At 50.6% G+C, this 20,971-nt stretch overlaps 1 protein-coding gene across 1 annotated transcript in view; it reads left to right on the forward strand.

The window, feature by feature from the left end:
* LOXHD1 (lipoxygenase homology PLAT domains 1) overlaps positions 1-20,971 on the forward strand; it is a 149,029-nt gene that overhangs the window by 74,910 nt on the left and 53,148 nt on the right. The window contains exons 16-23 of the mRNA XM_069467841.1: positions 624-820; positions 3,181-3,373; positions 6,564-6,724; positions 8,999-9,470; positions 9,929-10,083; positions 11,735-11,868; positions 19,282-19,448; positions 20,254-20,358. Coding sequence (XP_069323942.1) covers positions 624-820; positions 3,181-3,373; positions 6,564-6,724; positions 8,999-9,470; positions 9,929-10,083; positions 11,735-11,868; positions 19,282-19,448; positions 20,254-20,358 — 1,584 coding nt within the window. The remainder of the gene's footprint in view (positions 1-623; positions 821-3,180; positions 3,374-6,563; positions 6,725-8,998; positions 9,471-9,928; positions 10,084-11,734; positions 11,869-19,281; positions 19,449-20,253; positions 20,359-20,971) is intronic.

Consider the following 20,971-nt stretch of genomic DNA (forward strand, 5'->3'; position numbering starts at 1 on the left):
GGAGCAAGCCTGGGGGACTTTGGGTCTCGGCTCATGCTATCCCAGGGCTCACCTTTTACTCAGGTGTTCTTAGTCTTGCACATAATGCAGATCTTCCTGGCTGATAAAACGCACTGACACCCACCTGGTGGCCCAGGGACAAGCAGGAGCTTCAGGTCCACATTAGGATTTCACTCCCAGCTGGTGACTTAGTCACTGTCGCCATCCTGCACCAAACATGTGACCTTCTGAGGCTCAGACTCCTTGCCTGTAAAACCGGGCTTAGAACACTTAGCAGTAACACCTGAGTATGGTGTGCTACATGCTGTCTGGAGAGGTCCATGCTCCCCTTGCCTCAGTTTCCTCATCCATCAAAGGAGAAGCTGGACAGGTAATTGCTGGAGACCCTTTCAGTGTCTAAAACTTTGCTGTTCTTGCCCGTAATTTGCACACTTTCCTGTTCTCACACCTTCTGGAGCAGGCAGGGCACCTACTGGAATTTCAATTTTGTAGATGAGGGAGCTCCACAGAGATGGAGGGAGCCCCTGCTCCAAGTCACAGGGCTCCTTAGGGAGAGCAAGAGCACCCCCTCACCAGCCCCTGCACTAACCTCTCCCTTCCTCCCTCTGTCTTGGGCTGCCCAGACTTTCGCTACCACATCAGCTTGAAGACCGGGGACGTTCCTGGGGCCAGCACGGATTCTAGAGTCTACATCAAGCTCTACGGGGACAAATCTGACACCATCAAGCAAGTTCTTCTTGTCTCTGACAACAACCTCAAAGACTATTTTGAACGTGGCCGAGTGGACGAGTTCACCCTCGAGACCCTGAACATTGGAACTGTAAGTCTCCTTCCTGGGATCATGTGACATCACGCCACCCATTCCCCTACATACATCGCACATGTGTACACACACACAAGGTGGCAAGGGAGAGGTTGGTCCATGTGAAATCCACCTGGTTTGCTATCTGCCGCTCACTGGCATTAGCCTCCTACCCTCCCAGAGGCTGGGAGACACCTGTCCTCGGGTGTTGTCTGGAACCAACATTGAATCCTTTTGACAGCCTGGAGTTTTCTCAGGCAGGCACTTTAAGGGAGATTAGGCTCAACCTGGGAATGTGGCCTTGAATTGTTAGGAACTATGTTAGTGTTTTATTCAGGTCTTTATAGGCCAAGGTTGAGGCTTAGTGGAGAAAGGGCTCAGGAGCCTGGGAGTTTGGTCAAGGTGAGAATCTTTCTTGACTTCACCTGAAGCAACACAGGTCTAGATCCTGGACTTGAGCACTGGGGGTGTCTAGAAATGTCTGAGCTGGGATTTGCGTTACCACCAGGGTGGGGCTTGGTGGAAATTGAGATGATGACAAGCATCCTGCAGCCTCATCTTTCCTGCCTGTCCCCTCTCCGTGAGCCCCACTGTGTTAGGCCCTGGGATCTCTTCTCCTATCAGAATTCACTCTCAGGAAAAAAAAATCTCATGTTAGTCATTGATACCTTGAGGTTAATGAACTTAAATCAAGGCTTTCTTTGATCTAAGTGTATTTACATTTTAAGCTGAATTAATAATTGCGGAGTGGAAATGCTGTTCCCTTAACTGAAGGATTTCTGGCAGCAGCCAGCAGATAAATGAGACGTCTGCAGAGAGCAGATGGGAGGGCGTTTGAACCCCTCCTTGTGTTTCTAAAGGCCCCTCAACCAGCAGTGCTGGGCCAGTGTGGCCCGGCGGGGGTGGGGGGGTGGGGGGGGCGTGGCTCTGGCTGCCCAGGCACCTGTTCTGAGGCCCAGCACTTCTCTTAGCTGAAATTACCTAACCTCTGTTTGCCTCGGTTTTCTCATTCACAGCAACAGGGGATCCTAATCGGGCTGTGGCTAGATTCATCTATGTGAATAACACCCGCATGCGCATACTAAGTGCTTAGTAAAAGCTACTGAGCCGTTGCTCTATGTCAAGTGCGAGGTGTTGTCGAGCTATGACAGTGCCTGCCCTCGGGAGCTTCCAGTCTTAGCAGGTAGAAGACACCTGCCCCTGTCTTCACGCTTTCAGCTGATCCCTCCCTGGGACTGTCACAGTCCTGTCACCACAGAAAGACAGCAAAACTCTCCCCTGCCCCTTGGCATGCGCCCGAAGGGCTCTCAGGCTTTGCCACCCTAGCTGGTTTCCTTCCGACAGTTCCAGGGGACCCGGCTGCGTGCACTCAGCTGTGACAGTGTCGCCATTACTAACCGCGAAGAGGCACTTAGCACTGGGAAAGTGAGAGCAGGGCTCGCGTGGACAATTTTCTCAGCTGGCCTTTTGGCACCAGATGCAAAGCTAGTGTCGTCTCTCCAAGCCATCACAGAGAGAATCTCAGGGCTGGAAGAGCTCTTGAAGGTCATCTGATAATTCCATCTAATGTTAAAATTACCCTGAATATAGCATTTAAAAAAAACATAAAAGCGGTGCAAACATTGAAAAGGCAAGTAGACAAGGGCTGTCTGGAAAGTATCTAGCCCTTCTTAAAGCAACGAAAACATATTTACATGGCTGGATACTTTCTGGACCGCCCTTGTATATAAGGATGGTGATGTGATCGGCTATACTCTCATCTATGTCACCTGTGGGCAAAGATGTTAAAGTGTGAAATAGCGAAGTGACCATGGAGTGTTCTTGGAAAAACAGAAATGTTCCCTAGGTTCAAGAGTGAGAGGAGGAATTGGACACAGAACCACAGAGCCCTGAGAAGTTGTCTGCATATCCTGCCACCGACAGGATGGCTGTGTCAAAGACGAAATGCAGACATATGTACAATAATGAACTATTTGAAACCAAACCAAACCAAATGGATTACACAGTTATCAGAAGGTGATGGCAAACAGTTTGAACATTTGCTTTCTTGTGCGACCACAATTTAACGTCATTAAGGGCTAGAGGAGCTTTCAAAGTTCAGGCCACACCTGCTTCCTGCTCGTGTCTCCCCATGGCCCAGGAGGGGAGGTGTGCGCCGGACTTGGGAGGAGGGAAGGGAGGCTCTGGGAAGGAGAGGGGACTTCCTAGTCCCCAGCTGGCTGGTAGCAGGGAGAGCACTGGGACCCAGCCTCTCCTGAGGAACTGGGGACCAGCGTTGAGGACAGTTGTTTACGCTGGGGTTTAGGGAGGTAGGGACGGGGACATGGAGATTTGTACACAAGCAGCTCCTTGTCAACCCTCACTCGGGTTTCCTTCAGATCAACCGGCTGGTGATCGGGCACGACAGCACGGGCCTACACGCAAGCTGGTTCCTGGGCAGCGTCCAGATCCGCGTGCCCCGCCAAGGCAAGCAGTACACCTTCCCTGCCAACCGCTGGTTGGACAAGAACCAGGCCGATGGGCGCCTGGAGGTGGAGCTCTATCCCAGCGAGGTCGTGGAGATCCAGAAATGTATGGAGGAGGCCGTGGGGAACTGTCGGCTTGTTTCCCCAGTGGGGTGGGACCCAGGGAAGTGGGAGGGACTCTGGGGGAACTTGAGTCTTGTCTCCAAGTGGTGGTGGCAGGGATCCTGCGGGGAGAGAATGGGGACCTCCAGCTGTTTTGTACCATGGTGCTGGGAGGGAAGGGGGACTCATTTTACAGATGGGAAAACTGAGGGCTCAATGCATGAAGCACTTTTTTTCTGGGATAAAGGCAGCAAATGGCTTTATTAGGAAATGGACATTCTCAGCCCTGTGTGGGAGAGTTTGTGACACGGTCCATGTCTTCCCCTGGGAAGACTAGCTGAGGAGACAAAACTGTTTACTCATTTATTTATTCAGTAAATACACAGTTGGCCCCTGCATTCATGAGTTCTGCGGATCAGAATCTGTGGATTCATCCAACCGAGGATCAAAAATATTGAACATGTGCAGACTTTTTTTATCATTGTTCCCTAAACGATACAGTATAGCAACTATTTACATAGTATTTACATTGTATTAGGTATTACATAAGTAATCTAGAAATGATTTAAAGCATGTGGGAGGATGTGCATAGGTTATTTACAAATACTACATCATTTTATATCTGGGCCTTGAGCATCTGTGGATTTCAGTATCTTTGGGGGTCTTGAAACCAACCCCCATGGATACCCAGGGGCAACTGTTAATTGAGGGTGTCTCTGTGCCAGCACGGCTCTCGGCTTTGTGGAGGCAGCTGTGAGCAAATCAGACAAACCTTTGCCCTCCCGGACTTCACATTCCACCAGGGGGGCAGATAGTAAATAGATAAGGGAACAGCAACTAACAGCTATGGAGGAAAGGAAGCAGGACGGAGGGTTGGTTAGCAGTGCTGTGGATGGAGGACCTTTTCAGATAGGGTGGTGACATCTCTGAGGCGGTGAAAGGTCAGAGACACAGAGGTCATCTAGAGGGTCAGGAAGACAGTAGGACCAAAACCTGGCACAGAGAATGTCCCTTCCCTCACCTCTGCATTTCTACACCCACCCTGAAAGCAACTGCCAAGACTCACTTCCCCAGGAAGCTTCCCTGAGAGGGAACCCCAATACGGAGTCACCTCTCCCTCTTCCAGAACTTTCTATCTTTTCATGTGCACATGTTATCTCCCCGTCCCACCTATATGTCCCTTTAGGGCTGCGTTGTATGCACAGGCTTTGTAATGGTACCTGCCGGAGTGGGAATCAACTCCTTCCCTCTTTTTATAAACTAAACCTTGATTTCTGTCAGAGTAATATAGGTACCAGTCAAGAAGATAAAAGACAAAAGAGCTAACAAAACAGCTTCTCCTTTGCTTTATTCCCTCATTTTACTGGAGCACATTCTCCACTAGTAGCTTCCTGAGAAAGGGTGCATAGAAGATCAATGTTGAGACCTAGCATGTGTGCAAGTGTCTTTAGCTGACTCTCACAACCAATTCACAGTTTGGCTTGCTATGGATTTTATTTCCATCCATTGTTCTGGAAGCTCATGGGCTTCCACAGTCTAGAAGCTTTTGTGGGTGTTTTGGGTTTTGGGGGTTTCTTTCTTTTTTGATATTTCTCTGACAATTTCCAACTCTGTATTTGATCTGTTCTCTCTAGAACTGAACTCTTAATCAGATGTTGAATTTCCTCCGATTTTCTTACTTCTCCTCTGTCATTTGTCTTTTTGTTCTTGGGGAATTTCATTTTTGTCAACTTTTGGTTCTCTGACCTATCTCCACACCACTTTCCATAGAGGTTGTATGAAATACTAGTTTCCCCCCTAAACATTCTTGTTGGAGAATTTTTGTTTTTAGATGTCCTTGACTTTATCCTTGCTGTCAAATATTTTATTTCAGGCCACCATATTTAATATCCTATTAAACTTGTTCTTGTTCTCTGAATACTCATGGTTATCCTTTCCAAGTTTATGTAATCTTGGCTGCCTGTTTTTCTGAAAACCAAGGGAAGCTCCCACCGTTAGGATAGGATGCGAGCTCTCAACGCATCCCCTGCCGGCTGGCTCCTCCCCACCCTCGCTCCCGGCTGAGCCTGTCCTATCTCCAGCTCAGCCTCTTCAGTCTCCCGGCCAATCCTCTTATTTTCAGCCCCCAGTTTCTCCCATTGCCATGGTAATGGCAGATCATCTTGTTGAAAGTAACAGTCTTTACTTGAAAAAAGAGAAAACATGTTGTTTTATAGCATTATTGAGAGCGCAAGTCTTATAATGGTCCCACGAAAAGAATATGTTTCAGTCGTTCTTTGGGGAGACATTTTGCTCTCCACTGGGAAGTGCCTTCTGCTGGCGCGTACATACATGTGACACATTGCCACCCTCTGACATCTTGATGAAGTATTAGTTCAAAATACAAACAACTCTGTGTCATGTATCTGTTGGTATCATCTAAAAGGTGCCTATATTTTAAATAAACCCTATATAGTTCCAACCCTTTATCCTTTATTAAAAGTAAGGAAAGGAAACAAATGCACAGGCTTTGCTGCTTTCTGCCCCATGGGGTCTGCTCAGGGATAGTATCTTGGTTTTTGTGATGGTATAAGAGAATACCATAGACAAGGTAATTTGTAATGAACAGAAATTCATTGACTCCCAGTTCTGGAGGCCGGGGAGTCTAATATCAAGGTGTTGGCATCTGGCAAGGGCCTTCTTGCTGTGTTATAACATGGCAGAGGGTGAGAGAGGACAGGAGGGAGCGGAACTCCCCCTTTTATGATGGCACCAGTCCCACCCATGAGACTGGAGCCCTCGAGGCCTAATCACCTCTTAAAGGTCACACCTCTTAAAATCTCAGCAGCATTTTGGAGGGGACAAACATTCAAACCGTAGCAGGTAGCACACAGCAGGGAATGCCAGCTGGTGTATTCACTACTCCTCACTCCTGGTACCCAAGTACACACACGTGCGGTGAAGTGGAGGACTGGGCACTGGAGTCTGCTGGCTTGGGTTTGCCATTGCCACCACCCACTTGATTCCTCTAAGCCTCAGTTTGTCCCCCTGCAAAATGGGAATGATCATGCTTTTTCACATGTTGGGGGAGGATTAGATAAGATAATGCCTGGGAAGCACCAGGCACATGGGACAGGAAATGTCTGTTTTTGTTACTGTCATTGCTACTGTCCTTATCACTAAATGTCCCATTTCTCCCACATGTGCCCACCCAGTGGTCCACTATGAGGTTGAGATTTGGACAGGGGATGTGGGCGGTGCAGGCACCACTGCCCGAGTCTACGTGCAGATCTACGGCGAGAAGGGCAAGACAGAAGTGCTCTTCCTCTCCAGCCGCTCCAAAGTGTTTGACCGGGCGTCCAAGGACACGTTCCAGGTGTGTGGGGTAAGGTGCTGGGGGGCCAACAGAGGGCCCAGGGGTGCCAAGATGCTTCCCTGGGTGCCCTTATTCCCTCTGCCAACACCCACTGAGTAGGCTGCCTCCCTCCAGCTGGGTGGGAAATGCTTCCTCTCTCCAGACAGGAGTTTTTGGCCTGAAATGAAGGGATTGGACCAGATCAGTGGTTCTCACCCTTGGCCTCATATTAGAATCACCTGGGAAGCTTAAATAAAAAAGTGCCACCTGGTCCACACCCCAGGCCAGTCAAATCAGAATCTTTAGGGGTGGGATGTATTTTTGAGGTATACTTTTAAAAGCTCTTCCAGTGATACTAACATGCTGCCAATCCAAGAACCACTGGAGTGACTGATTTGAATTCAGCAAAAGATGGCACCAGGGCCAGAGTTCCTCCACCCACACCAGCCTGAGGTCCTGATTCTGTAGTGCCCGCAGGTCCGATGGCAGGGCTGTGCTCCTCAGGCAGGACACACTTTGGAGTTTCATGGTTGCGTCCTGAGTGTCCCAGGCCTCTTCTTCCTTTGCAAGTCTTTGAATAGAAGGAAAAAAGAGACGCAAATGTGAGCACGTTGTTGGCAGGAGAGTAGGAGGCAAGGGTGGTGCCCACTGGGGGACACATGGATGTTTTGTGGTGGACACAAGTACATGTGTGAGTGTGTGTGCATGTGTGTGCACCTGTGGTTATGTGTGTGCAGGGAGCATGTTCATGCTGAGTGCTCAGTGTGTGTTTGTGCCACAAGCACCTTGGCCTTCAGCAAAGGGTCCTTACCCAGTGCCCAGGGGAGAAGGTCTTGGCTGAACTAGGATCTCGGCCAGGGTCATAGATATCAGGGACATCAGAGCCGGAGAGAGCCTCATTGAGTCAAATGCCCTCATGCACTGCTTGGGAAGTGGAGGCTTTGCTTCCTCATCTGTTAAAACTTAGCTTTGTCACACCTTCCTGGCTGGCTTCACAGTCCCTGCAACAATCAAAAGAGTCAGTGTCAGGGAATGCACTAGGGAAGTTGTGACCAGTTACAGAGATGGGACTGAACAGGGCATCTTCTGGATGCCACCTGGTGCGATGGGGTGGGGACACAGGCCCAGCCAGGCAGACAGGTGTAAGGGAGGTACAGGTGGCGAGCAGGCCTCCTTGGAGAGGTTGGTTGCAGGGTGCCGTGACCTGGGAATGCCGGAGAGGAGAGCTGCTGTGCTGAAGAAGTTACATACCAGGTCCAGTAGCCGATAAGAATGAATTCTGCTTTCCAGGGGGATCTGGGATCCACCCTGGCTGGTGATTTTCTCGCCAGTGGATTGGCTGTATTGTGGATTCATGAATGGGAGATCAGAAGGCCTGAGTTCTCACCTAGGTCTAGACTCGAATTGTGGGACACTGCAGCTCATGGGGTGCCCTGGCACTCATGAGAGAGAAGTGGTGGGGCCAGGCTTGGAGAAGTGTCAAACACCCCGCGTGGGCTTCATCTGCACTGGGAAGCCTAAGGGAGCCCTCCCCTGAGGTCTGCAGAGCCTGGGGCTCTGGACAGAGTGGCCAAACCATCTGAGGCTGAGGAATCCATCAATACTGCCCCTTGAGCCAGCCGGGTGCTATGCCCAACCTGGCAGAGACACAGAATGATGGACCCTGCCCTTAGGAAGCTCACAGTCGAGTGAGCAGAGACCAGCTCTTGAGAAGAAAGAGGACACAGGCCAGGCCAGGACCAGAGCTGAGCCCTGGGCCCCCAGAGCTCTTGGGTAAGGGACAGCCAGGCAGGCTGAGGCTGTGTGCTCAGGAGGGGCCTGGGCTTCTGGGGGCATGGGTGACATTTTTGTTTTTAAAAAAGAACCCTTTTTTGTTTGCTTATTTGTGCTTAATACTGACAAATTTTGGAAAGAGGACATAGAAAGGCACAAAAGGGAAAAAAGGCATTAAAGCACAGGGCTCTGAATGAATAGGTCTTAGTTAGGGGCAGAGGAGGGAATAAAGGCAGGCCAGGAAAGGGAGCCGCAGGAGCAGGGATGTGGGAATAGAAATAGTAGGAACGAGTGTGTGTGTGTGTGTGTGTGTGTGTGTGTTTGAGGGAACGAGACAGGGAGACCAGCTGGACCACCACAGGGGTTGGAAGAAAATAAATCTGGGTGGACAGTTGGGCGAGGCCAGGGGGACCAGGCCGGGTGTGGCAGGAGAAAGGGAGCTGGTGGACACGTGTGAGCGCAGCTCTGCTCGTGCGTCCTGTGCCTGGCTCTGCCCCAGCCTCTGCCCTACACTTTGCACAGCTGGAGGCAGCCGACGTGGGCGAGATCTACAAGATCCGGCTTGGGCACACGGGCGAGGGCTTTGGGCCCAGCTGGTTCGTGGACACTGTGTGGCTGCGGCACCTGGTGGTGCGGGAGGTGGACCTCACGCCCGAGGAGGAGGCCCGCAAGAAGAAGGAGAAGGACAAGCTGCAGCAGCTGCTCAAGAAGGAGCGGCTGAAGGCCAAGTTGCAGAGGAAGAAGAAGAAGAGGAAGGGCAGTGATGAGGAGGATGAAGGGGAGGGGGAGGAGTCCTCGTCGGAAGAGTCCTCATCGGAAGAGGAGGAGGAGGAGGAGGAGACCGAGGAGGAGGAGGAAGAGGAGGAGTTTGGGCCGGGGATGCAGGAGGTGATTGAGCAGTACAAGTTTGAAGCCCACCGCTGGCTGGCGCGGGGCAAGCAGGACAATGAACTTGTCGTGGAGCTGGTGCCGGCTGGCCAGCCGGGTCCTGAGCGTAAGCCCATGGAGGGGTCAGACAGTTCCCCTGAGGGGGCTGGTGGGGGGCAGGGGCACCTAGATCCCCCTCACATGGAGGCCAAATAGGTGGGCACCCTCGTGGTTCCAAACAGCTCTCCTGACCTGCATCCGGAATGCCACCATGGACAGCTCCATTTGGGGTTAAGCACAGCCCTTGTCCTGAGGCTCTTGGAAGGAATCAATGACTTTGGGAGGAGCCCTGGCAGAACTCAACAGGACTAACCATGGGGACACGAGGCCATGCTGAGGCTGAATGTTGCCCTTGACTTCATGGTGAAGGTGTCTCAGGTGGGGAGGGGAGCAGTTTCAGTCCCGGGTTAGTGCAGACAGGTCGATACATCCATCCTGCTCCGTGTCTGGCTGGATCTGCGAGGCTGTGCCTCAGGTCTGCCCCATGGCCCTGGAGTCCTCAACGCTGTGCCTTTCTGTCTCCAGCCAACACCTACGAGGTCCAGGTGATCACAGGAAATGTGCCCAAGGCCGGCACTGACGCCAACGTCTACCTGACCATCTATGGCGAGGAGTACGGGGACACAGGTGAACGGCCCCTGAAGAAGTCGGACAAGTCCAACAAGTTTGAGCAGGGGCAGGTAGAGTTTGGGTCTCTGGCCCCTGGGGGGTGCCATGGGGCATGATGTCCAACAGTGTGCTTTGTCAGATCCACTAGGTTTTACACAACACTTCTTCTGTAAGCGCCAGTGCTCTGCGGTGGGATTAGGAGCAAAGTATAGGCAGGCTCTGGTGCACGGAACCCATAGGCTAGGGACCCACAGGAACAACCGGAGAATAGTGGCGGCACCACATGCTCAGGCGCTGGGTCGGGGAGCAGGGGCTGTAGGAAAAGTGCTCACTGTGAGATGGCACCTTGGGGAAAACTTGGTGGGAAGGAGAGACTTAAACTGGCCTTGGCAGATGAGTATGGGGTAGAAGTATAAAGACCATAGTGGAAGATGTTCTCAGAAGACGGAACCGCATGAGCTAAGACATGGAGGTGGAAATGTGGAAGGCTGAGCCTAGTGGGTAAATTAGTGGATAAGACCAATTTAGTGTACGGGGTGGGTGGGGCCATGAGAGGGTTGAAAGGCAGGCTGAGAAGCCCAAACTGCATCCTGGGGCAGTGGGAAACCATGAAAGAAATACACCCATCACACTCTCCCAGGTGTAGTGGGAAAAGTGTGAAAAATAAAGCTATCATCTTTGTCTTTCTGGTCCTTCAAGATTTTACAATATCCCCTGGCTAGAAGACTGTCCCCTAGCCCACCCTTCCCATTCCTGCCCCTATCCCAAAGCCTGATTCTCTCATTAACACAGAGAAACAAAAAAAACAAAAAATTAATCGGGCCAGTCGCGGTGGCTCACACCTGTAATCCTACCACTCTAGGAGGTCGAGGTGGGAGGATCCCTTGAGCTCAGGAGTTTGAGACCAGCCTGAGCAAGAGCGAGACTCTGTCTCTACTAAATAGAAAATTAGTTGGGCATGGTGGCTTGTGCCTGTAGTCCCAGCTACTTGGGAGGCTGAGGCATGAGGATTGCTTGAGCCCAAGAGTTTGAGGTTGCAGTGAGCTAGGCCGACACCACAGCACTACTCAGGGCAACAGAATGAGATTCTGTCTCAAAAAAAAAAAAAATCAAATTCATTAAAGTATTTCTGGGCTCATTGCTTAATCATCTTAGGAGCCCCCTGCTTTTTCTTTAAACATTCCCTCCCATGACTTGAGGATCAGGGTTTATTTCTGCATTTCAGTGCTTTCCTTTAAAAGTGTAGCCACTATATTCCTGGATTAGGAAGAAATTGCTAGAGGATGACATACCTGGTACAACTGATGGAATCTGAATATGGACTGTTAGATGATATAATCGCATTGTGTCGATGTTAAGTTTCCCGAATTGAACCATTTTACTGTGATTGTATGAGAATGTCCTCGTTCTCAGGAAATCCAAGATGAAGCATTTAGGGGTGCAGGATCATAGTATGTGCCACTTGCTTTCAAATGATTTGAAAAAACTAGAAAGAGCAAGAGAAACCACGCAAGAGACAGAGAGGAGAGAGAGTGAAAAAGCACTTGCTGTAATCAGTGCAGAATGTCAGTGAAGGTGCACGAGCTTTCATCGTACTGTTTCTGCAAGTCTTGCATAGATTTGAAATCTTTTTCATAATTAGGCATCAAAAAAGTTATAGCCAAGAAGACCCCATTCACTTATGGGTCTCCCCACTCTGAGTGCTACCCTGGCCCTTCCCAGACAGACACCTTCACCGTCTACGCCATTGACCTGGGGCCTCTGACCAAGATTCGGATTCGCCACGACAACTCAGGCAACAGAGCAGGCTGGTTCCTGGACAGAATAGACATCACCGACATGAACAACGAGATCACGTGAGTGGGCCGGAGGGGGCCTGCTCTGAGGTAGGTCATGCTGCCACCAAGATAGTCCTGGAAGAGGACTGAGGGTGGGTGGCTGACATCTGAGGGTGAGGGTGGTCTGGGTGACATCTGAGGGTGAGGGTGGGCTGGGAGACGTTAGAGGGTGAGTGTGGGCTGGGTGACATTGGAGGGTGATGGTGGGTGGCTATGTCATCTCTCTTGGCCAGCATGGTGGGTTTGGCCCACGTCTCAGGGCACGGGTGGGCATTGCTTTTCTCTCTCTCCTGTCACTGGGCGACCCCCTGGAACTGCTTGTCCTGTGAGATGACAGACTGATAGATCATCCAATCCAGGAGCTCTTGAGGTCTGTGAATTCAGAGAACGGGGTTTTCAATCCCTGCCAGACCTTCCGTGGCCCGGTCTCCACGCCCGGGCTTAGCTCACCCATACATCTTTCCATGTGTAAAGCAACTTCCAGAACATTATTTTAATGTTCTATACCAGGGATCAGCAAACTCTGTAAAGGCCACATAGTAAATATTTTAGGGTTTTCAGGCATTTGGTCTCTGTATCCACGGCTTTGCTGGTGTAGCACACAGGCAGCCATAGATGATACCTTAATGATTGGGCACGGCTATGTCCTGATAAAACTTGATTTATGGACACTGAAATTTGAATTTTATGTAATTTCCACATCATAAAATATTATCATTCTTCATATTTTTTTCAACAATTTTAAAAATATAAAACTTGTGGGATGTACATAAGCAGGTGGTTGGCCGGATCCGCCCGGAGGCCATGGTTTGCTGGCCCCTGCTGGAGGCTCACAGGGCTGGGAGGAGAGTGTTGTGTCTTCCCCCAGGGGAAGGAAGCCAGCGCCCCAGGGAGGTGAAGCCAGCGCCCCAGAGCCAGTCAGTGCCATAGCCAGGACTGGAACTCCAGCCCATCCATGTTGACTCTGCTGTTTGCCATCATTAGGCCACATTGTCTCTTGGGTGCAAGGGCCCAGGGCAATCGGGAGGACAGAGGCCCCTCAGTGTGGAGTGGAGTGGAGCAGAGAGGGGAGCACCAAGACCCTGAGTGGCTCTGGCTGCGGAGGGCCTGACAGTCCCTGGGGTTTAGTGGGCACCCCATGAATAAAGATTTGTTGAATTCAATCACCTTCTTGGCCCGCAGCCTGGTGTCTCTTAGAGCATGCCCTCTTCTTGGGCTTTCCTCTGTGCAGGGCAGGAGGTGACGGGGCACACCCATCTCCCACCCCACCCTGCCCCACTGGCCCAAGGGGACACTGAGGCACAGCTTATAGATGGCCAATGTCATGGTTCCCTATGAGGTTGTTGTGATGGTGCATAAGGGCCGTGGGACAACCCCATGGCTGGGAACCAGGGTCCTCACCTGGGGTCTGTCGTCTGCCAGAAACTCACCAGGTCACCCTGGACAAGTCACCCCATCTTTATGGTCTTTTGTTTCCTCTGCTGGTGAACGGGCTGAAAGATGCAGCCCAGCTTCCTTCTCGAGATGTTCTAAAAATCTAAGGCGTTTAAGCTTTGAAAGGAAAAAGTGCCATAGAGCCGTGAGGACAGATACAGACTGTGAACATCCCCAGCCTCCCCTATAGCTCGGTCAGGGTGAGCTATTCTGTGCCACTGATGTGGCGTTTCTGGGCCAGCCCACCAATTTAGAAATTACTGTAGCTTTCTAATCTGTTTTACTGTCTGTCAGTGCTTGTCTTCTTTCACTATTCTTTAAAAATATTGGCTGTTCTTGCTGTTTTCAAATCAAGACATTAAGTGATTTGGAAAAAAAAAATCCTCTTGGAATTTTGATTGTTATGCCCTGAATGTATGCGTGGAGAATTGCATAGATTGTTTAGAGTAAGTGCTACCCTGGTGCACTTTTCCATTTATCCCACTGTTCCTTTATGTATGCATCTCGGTAATGCTTTATAATTTTCTACATATAACTGCTACACATTCTTGTTAAGTTTATGCCCAGGCATATTGTATTTTATTGCTTTTGTGAATGGAATCTTCTCATTGCTGTTCTCTCTTTCCCCTCCCTTTCTCTTTTTCCTTTCTTCCTCCACCCTTCCCTCATCCCCTCTGCCCTCCCCATCCTGCTCTGCTGGCGCTGCTAGTTTATCCTTCTCTGTTTCCTTTGCTGTCGAGGTAGAAGTCAGGAAGGGCTCTGGGATGAGCTGGCTTCAATAACCTTCAGGCAAGGGCGACTCTGAGCAAAGCCTGCTTTGAGAGATAGACGACATATTATAGAAGTTCAGAAGAAACAGAATCAGAATAGTGGATCTCCCCTCTCTTGGAGAGATGCCCCCTTCCCCAGCAGTACCTAGGGCCTTCCCCAGGCCCTCCATGCCCTTTATTAGCTCAAGATTGAGGCCCTTGTAGTCAATAGGATGCGAGAACACGGACAGCATCCCTCTCTGCAGCACGGCAACAGCCTCCAAGCGCACAGACGTCATGGTGCTTCCTGCCATCACGCCCACCCCGGTCCATCTGCAGAGCCTGTTGGCCCTTCACCCAGCAGAGTGTGAGTCCCGCCCCGTCTCCCTTCTTCACTGCCCCTACTCCTGGCCAAAGCCTCCTGACTGGTCCCCTGCGTCACCCAGGCCCCCCGTGGTCTACCGCAGCCCAGTGACCAGGATCACATCACTCCTCTGCTCAGAACCCTGCAGAAGCCCCCAGTCACTCAGAGGAAAAGCTAAAGCACTTCCGGTGGCCTGCTCCACCCACAGGCTCTGCCCCTGCCCCTCCTCATCTCTCTGTCCTGGTCCCCTTGCGCACTCCTTGCTGTTGCTTGAGCCCAGAGGACATCGTCCCACCTCGGGACCTTTGCATTTGCTGTCCCTGCTCCCCAGCAGTCCCTCCCCCAGGGGCTCACTCTCACACCTTCTACAGACAGGTCTGCTCAGTTGCAACGACTCAGTGGGGCTTAGCGTACGCCCCATCCCCCTTATGCCTCCTTTTCTCTTTATTTTTCTCTGTACCACTTGTCCTCTGACTACAGTAAGCTGGCATATTTAGTCCTTGTTCATCTCCCCGAAGGAACATGCTGTTCTGTGCAGGTAATGACTCTGTTTTGTTTGTTGCCGTGTTCTCCCCGGAACCTACAAGAGAGCCTGGGGCTCACCATGAATACATATTAAATTAACTAATGAATAAAAATGATGATTGCTGTGTCGATTCATTTGTTAATTTGGCAAACACAGGCCCTGCTAAGTACTGGGGCCTAAATATTAATAGCTGCTGGCTCAGATCGGACTCTGCCTTTGAAGAGTGGGACTGCGATGGTCTGGGAGGCAGATGACTTAGGTTTGAGTCCTTTCTCTTCCACTCTTTGTCGTCTGGCCTTGGGAAAGTCACTTTATGCCTCTGAGCCTCAGGTCTTCCATCCATACAATGGGCATAGTAAACCTTACCTGCAAAATGATCATGAGAACTAAACGAGAAAATGCGTGGAAGGGCCCAGCACCAAGCCTGGCCCCAGAACAGATGCAGCAGTGGTTCCTTCCCCTTGGCGGTGAGATTCCAATTAGTCATCATCAAAATGTGGCTTGACAGCTGGGAGAGGCTGCGGGAATGTGCAGGATTATTCTGAAGGAGCTCACGTTGAGGGAAGGAGATAAAACACTAGCGACCATAAGGCACGGTGGAGGGAGCAGTTGTCTTGGGGTGACTTCAGGGGCAGGAGGAACCTGTGGAGGGGCATCTTCTTGGCAAAATGGCATTTGAGATGGGCCTTTAGAACAGGTAGCCCTTGGATGTTTGGTTCTTGGGACAAAGAACTTTAGAAATGGTTGAAAAAATGTGACACAGGAGGCACAAAGTTGGGTGATTGAGGGGCACACACAGGAAGTGGTGAGTAACCCTAGTTGCCTGGTGCATAAGAGGTGTGAAGGTGTGAGAAACAGGCAAAGAAAATTGGAAAGAGCGGCTGGACAGGGGCAGGTGGGGGCCTGCAAAGCCATGCGAAGGAGCTGGACAACACACCTAGGCTCCTAGTTGCTGGGTTTCACAGAGAGCCCTTCTGAGGCTGAGAGAGGAAGGCAGAGAGAAGCCAGAGGGGTGTCAGCTGGTGCCAGACACCTGTGGGAGATGTTGGCCTGAGCAGAAGGGACTGGAAGAGGATATGAAGCCGTGGAGGCCTTGCCACCTGCCGTGAGCTCACCTGGGGAGAGCTCAGAGTGGCCCAGGGGCTCTGCTGCCCAGGTGACAGACAGCACTGTGGGTCGCAGCAGAACCACCCCAGCCCTTCCGGCCTCCGAGGCTGTCTGCTTCAGAGCGCAGGGCACCGGCAGGTGCAGGAGGTTTATTGAGCTGCAATTCAACTGCCAAAAGGAGAATTCTCTTATTTCAAATGGAGAGACTCTAGGTTCTTTACAGGAGTCCCGGGCTGGCCGGAGGTGATCAAGATTTTATGGACAAGCCTGTTTAATGGTGCTTTGCAGCTGTGGGTGGCTTTTTTTTTTTTTCTTTAACATGCCTCATGTGAGTTGAATTTTTTTTATTTGTGGTAAAAAAAACATGTGACACAATTTACCATCTTAACCATTTTTAAGTGTACAGTTCAGTAGTTCAGTAATGTTAAGTATATTCACATTGTGGTGTATCAGATCTCCAGATTTTTTTCATCTTGCTTGACTGAAACTCTATATCCATTAAGCAATAACTCCCGTGTTCCACCTCCCCCTGGCCCTGGTGACCACCATTCTATTACACTTTCTGTCCCTATGACTTTGCGTACTCCAGGTACCTCGTATAAATGGAATCATACAGTATTTGTCTTTTTTGGTCTGGCTTCTTTCACTTAGCACAATGTCCTCAGGCTGCATTGGTGCTGTAGCCTGTGACAGGATTTCCTTCCTTTTTAAAGCTGAATGATATTCCATTGTGTGGAAAGACTACTTTTTGTGGGTGGCCTTGAGTGGCCTGTCCTGGGGCCTGAGGTCTCCCTTGCATTGACTTGGGCTCTGCGCACAGCCTCAAATCCCTCTGGTAAAAGATTTTCCAAAGCAAGGATTTTCCTAAGCAAGAACGGGGTCTCACTCTTGCTCAGGCTGGTCTCGAACTCCTGAACTCAAACGATCCGCCCACCTCGGCCTCCCAGAGTGCTAGGATTGCAGGCGTGAGCCACTGCGCCCGGCCTCATTCAATTTTTATTTCCAGTGAAATCTGTAACTTTAACAGCCTAAACTTTGTTTCAATGCTCAATTTAAACCTCCTGCTCACTTGAGCCCTTGCTCTTTCCTTGCGCTGCCCTTGTTTAGTAGCAATGTGGTGGGCGTGCTTGGCCCAGATCACCTACATGTGACTCTTCTCCTTTGTTCCTTTAAAATCCCCTGCCTGCTCCCCTCCCCAGTACCCAGAGACCTGGTTGAGCAGGATTTATTCCTGGAGGAAGGGGTGGGGTCAGTAGGACCAATGTCCCTCTAAACCTTCAAGTGTGCTTGTTGGTACTGTGGGGATAGGGGCTAAACGTCCAGCACTCAGGCCAGGCCTGGCTCCTGCTCAGGTCTAAGAAGTAGGTTCTGAGATGAGATCTGCCTACTGTCACTGCAGTTGGGAGCATGCTGAGGGACTTAAAAGTCTTGATGCAGGTGTCTCAGGGACAATGGAGATAGTGTTCCAGGAAAGCCAGACTCTGATTGTCTGTGTGCATTTGCTCTTTGTGCGTGTGGGAGGGCTTGTGCCTTTTCCTTTCTGTCTCTCTGACTTTTCTCTCTCTCTCTCCCTAAATAATCTCCCTGGCTCTTTCTTTGTGTATCTTTCTCCCTGTGTCCTTGTCTCCTGCCAACTTCCTACACTCATTGTCTCCGCCTCTGCCCTGACCCCACCTCTTTCTTTATTTCTGTCTCTCTTCCTTAATTGGCCATAATTTAGAACTGTAGCCTATTATTCATAAGTTATTTGATTGAATAAAATTTTAACTTTCCCATTCATACATTTAAAGGCTGAGAAGCAGAACAGTATGTATTTTTCACTTAAACACTAATTTAATGGCAATTTAATTTGTATCATCCCAGGTTAGACTTCTCCTGCCCTTTAAAGCCATGCCCATCAATATAAAAGTTCCTCCTTCCCACCCCATCTGAGCCTGGGGATGGAGGTCTTGCTCTCCGGTTCTGCCTCTCTGACGCTTTGGCACTTGGAGGCAATGAGGACTGTGGGAGAATGTGGGGCTCAGCCAGAAATGAGACCCTCAGCGTGCACTGCTCCCGCCTCTCCAGATTGGACCCATCCCTGGGTGGCCCTTATGCATCAGGGCAGAGGTGGGGAAGAGGCACACATGGGGTGGAATGGCCTCAACCTAGAAATAGGCTGCATTCTCCAACCCTTTGAGCTGTTCTGGGAGTTAGGGGACAGAGGGGAGCTGCCCAGGCCACAGAGGGGAGAGCCCAGGCATGGGCTGCGGAGAGAGAAAGGGAAGGAAAACATCAACCATGTTAGTAGCAAATTCTTACCGAGAGCCTATCCTGAGCCAGACATTTTTAATAAGTACTTTAAAAGTGTAGTTCACATAATCCTCGCAACAGCATATGAAATAGGCAATACTATGCTTATTTTACAAATTAGTAACCTGAGGCACCAGGGCAGGGTTAGTCAGATAAAATACAGAATGGCCAGTTAAATGAGAAGTTCAGATAAGCAATGAATAATGTTTTTGTATAGACACACCCCAAATATTGGCTAGATCATACTTAAAACGTTGTTCATTTTTTTTTTACTTAAAATTCAAACTTAACTTGGGTTCTTCAATTTTATTGGCTAAATCCAACAGCCCTGGCACAGAGAGGTAAAGAAACTTGCTCAAGGTTATGCAGCTATTAGTGCCAGAGCCAGGGTTTACGCCCAGACAGTCTGCCCCGGGGGAGTTGTGCTGGGGCTGCCTCCACACTGAGGGGTCTGGCTGAGACCTCCCTCCCTAGATGGCCCTGGCTGTCTCCGTACAAGCTTCTCAGCCACACTATTTGTCCCTCCAAAAGCATGATTGGTTCATTCCATTAAAATTTATTGATTCAACACTTGCGTATTGAGCACCTACTATGTACAACTCTCTCTGCTAAAGTAGCTCTGGCTAACAGGTTAATTCCAGAAAGGGATGGAACAGTCCCCATAAGTCCCTCTCCTTCTAGATACTTCCATCTAATATGACCCTGATTGAGGATCCTCTGTGCTCCAGGCATGTCACACAGCCATTTTCAATGGAGTGTCTGGAGACGATGTCCCCATGTTTGTTCTCTGCCCCAGACCAGTGACTAATTGGACGATTCCCAGGCGGGGCAGGATAAGAGGGCGACACTTTAAGGGCAGACAGGGGTGAGCGTGGGCCCCGTGGAGGGCCTCTCGTTCTCAGCCCGTGACTGCCCCTGCAGGAGAACTTCCCCAGCCTTTCCTACCCCACCTCCCACAGGTACTACTTTCCGTGCCAACGCTGGCTGGCCGTGGAGGAGGATGATGGTCAGCTGTCCAGGGAGCTGTTGCCAGTGGACGAGTCCTACGTGCTGCCAAGCGAGGATGAGGAGGGCGGGGGTGGTGGTGACAACAACCCCCTCGACAACCTGGCCCTGGAGCAGAAAGGTTTTCTAAACTAGGGCTGATTTCTCCTCTCCAGCATCCTTCCCCTCTGCCTCCCCCAACCCTAGGTCTCATCTTCCCTCCCTCCCCTGTGGGCTCTGGGCACCTCCTCCTCTGACAGTCTGTCTGTCCTGCCCTCTCATTCCTCCGTGGTAAGAATGGGGAGGTGAGGGGCATATTCCCGTATGTCCAGCGTAGGGCTGGGTACAAAGCACATGGCTCAGGACAGAGTTATTGTCAGGAATGGAATCCAGGTCCAATTCAACCTGTGTCCTCCCCTCTAGCACATTATAGGCTCTCAATGCATTTTTGACAAGGGAAAGAATGAACAGTAGCCTTCAAGGGTTCTTCAATGCTGGGGCTCCCTCCCCAGAAGCTCATATCTCTAAAACTCCTCCCAGCCTGGAGGAGTCAGCTTGGGGCTCCTGTCTGGTGAGCCTCTGTCCCTTGAAGTCACCCCAAGTCTCTCCTAACCATCCTATCAACTCTATTGATTGAGGGCTTACTTTGCGAGCTAGAGGCAGGGGAGCCTCATCTCTGCCCTCTGGAAATTTCCAGACTAATGATGACCGTAGAACAACACATGTTGCAGGTAAGGTGATGCATAGAAATGGCCAACGTGAACATGGAAACACTACTAATCGCAGGGCTCACAGGCATAGGATGGAAGGGGCAGGGGGGAGAATTGGAGTGATGGAGCCGGTGGTGTGCATCTAGGAAGCCCTCGTAGAGGACGCAGCGGTCCTCCCTCCTCCCTTCGTGGGAGGAGCAGTCTACAGCTCACTGCTCTACCTGCTTCTCCTGGCAGATAAATCTACCACGTTCTCAGTGACCATAAAGACCGGGGACAAGAAGAATGCAGGCACAGATGCCAACGTCTTCATCACACTCTTTGGCACGCAAGATGACACCGGTAAGAAAGCCACACAGGGCCGAGGTTCACCCACATTCCTCCCCAGGGAGACCGGCAGACTCAGCAGAGGTTCCCAAGGAAACCCCAGGCATGCCTGTGTCTCGACAGAGTGCAGGCAACTAACTACCCGTTAGAGAAAGGTAGTTCCTTTTTTCCTAAAAAAAAAAATCTCTTCTCTGTGAGGGCTTTCTCCTTCTGTTCTAATGGCGGAGATGGCCGTAACTCTAACTTCACCCCGATAAAAACCTGGGACAAGGTGGCTCTTCTTAGCTTCTAATGAGACTCCACCAATGGGCTCCATGGTACCCTCGCTATGAGGTGCTGCAGGAATCTCAGTTACTCAGGAGCCTCTGCCCGGGTGTTCAGAGAAGGTGATATGTAGTGTTGAGCTCAGCCATCTACTCAGGCCGCCTGTCCAGCCATTCTGTCTGAGTTTAGAGAAGAGTCGGTCCCTCAAATAGTCATCATGCATTTCCTCAAAACCCTGTGGGCCCAGCGCCCTGCACCAAGCATTGTTAAGGAATAAATGGACGTATTCCCTGACCATGCAGTGCTTATATGCTAATACAACAGTGTGCTGGAAAGAACACGGACTCTGGATCTTGGCTGATTG

The sequence above is a fragment of the Eulemur rufifrons genome, chromosome 5 (assembly GCF_041146395.1).
Source record: "Eulemur rufifrons isolate Redbay chromosome 5, OSU_ERuf_1, whole genome shotgun sequence".
In the NCBI taxonomy this organism is placed as follows: Eukaryota; Metazoa; Chordata; class Mammalia; order Primates; family Lemuridae; genus Eulemur; species Eulemur rufifrons.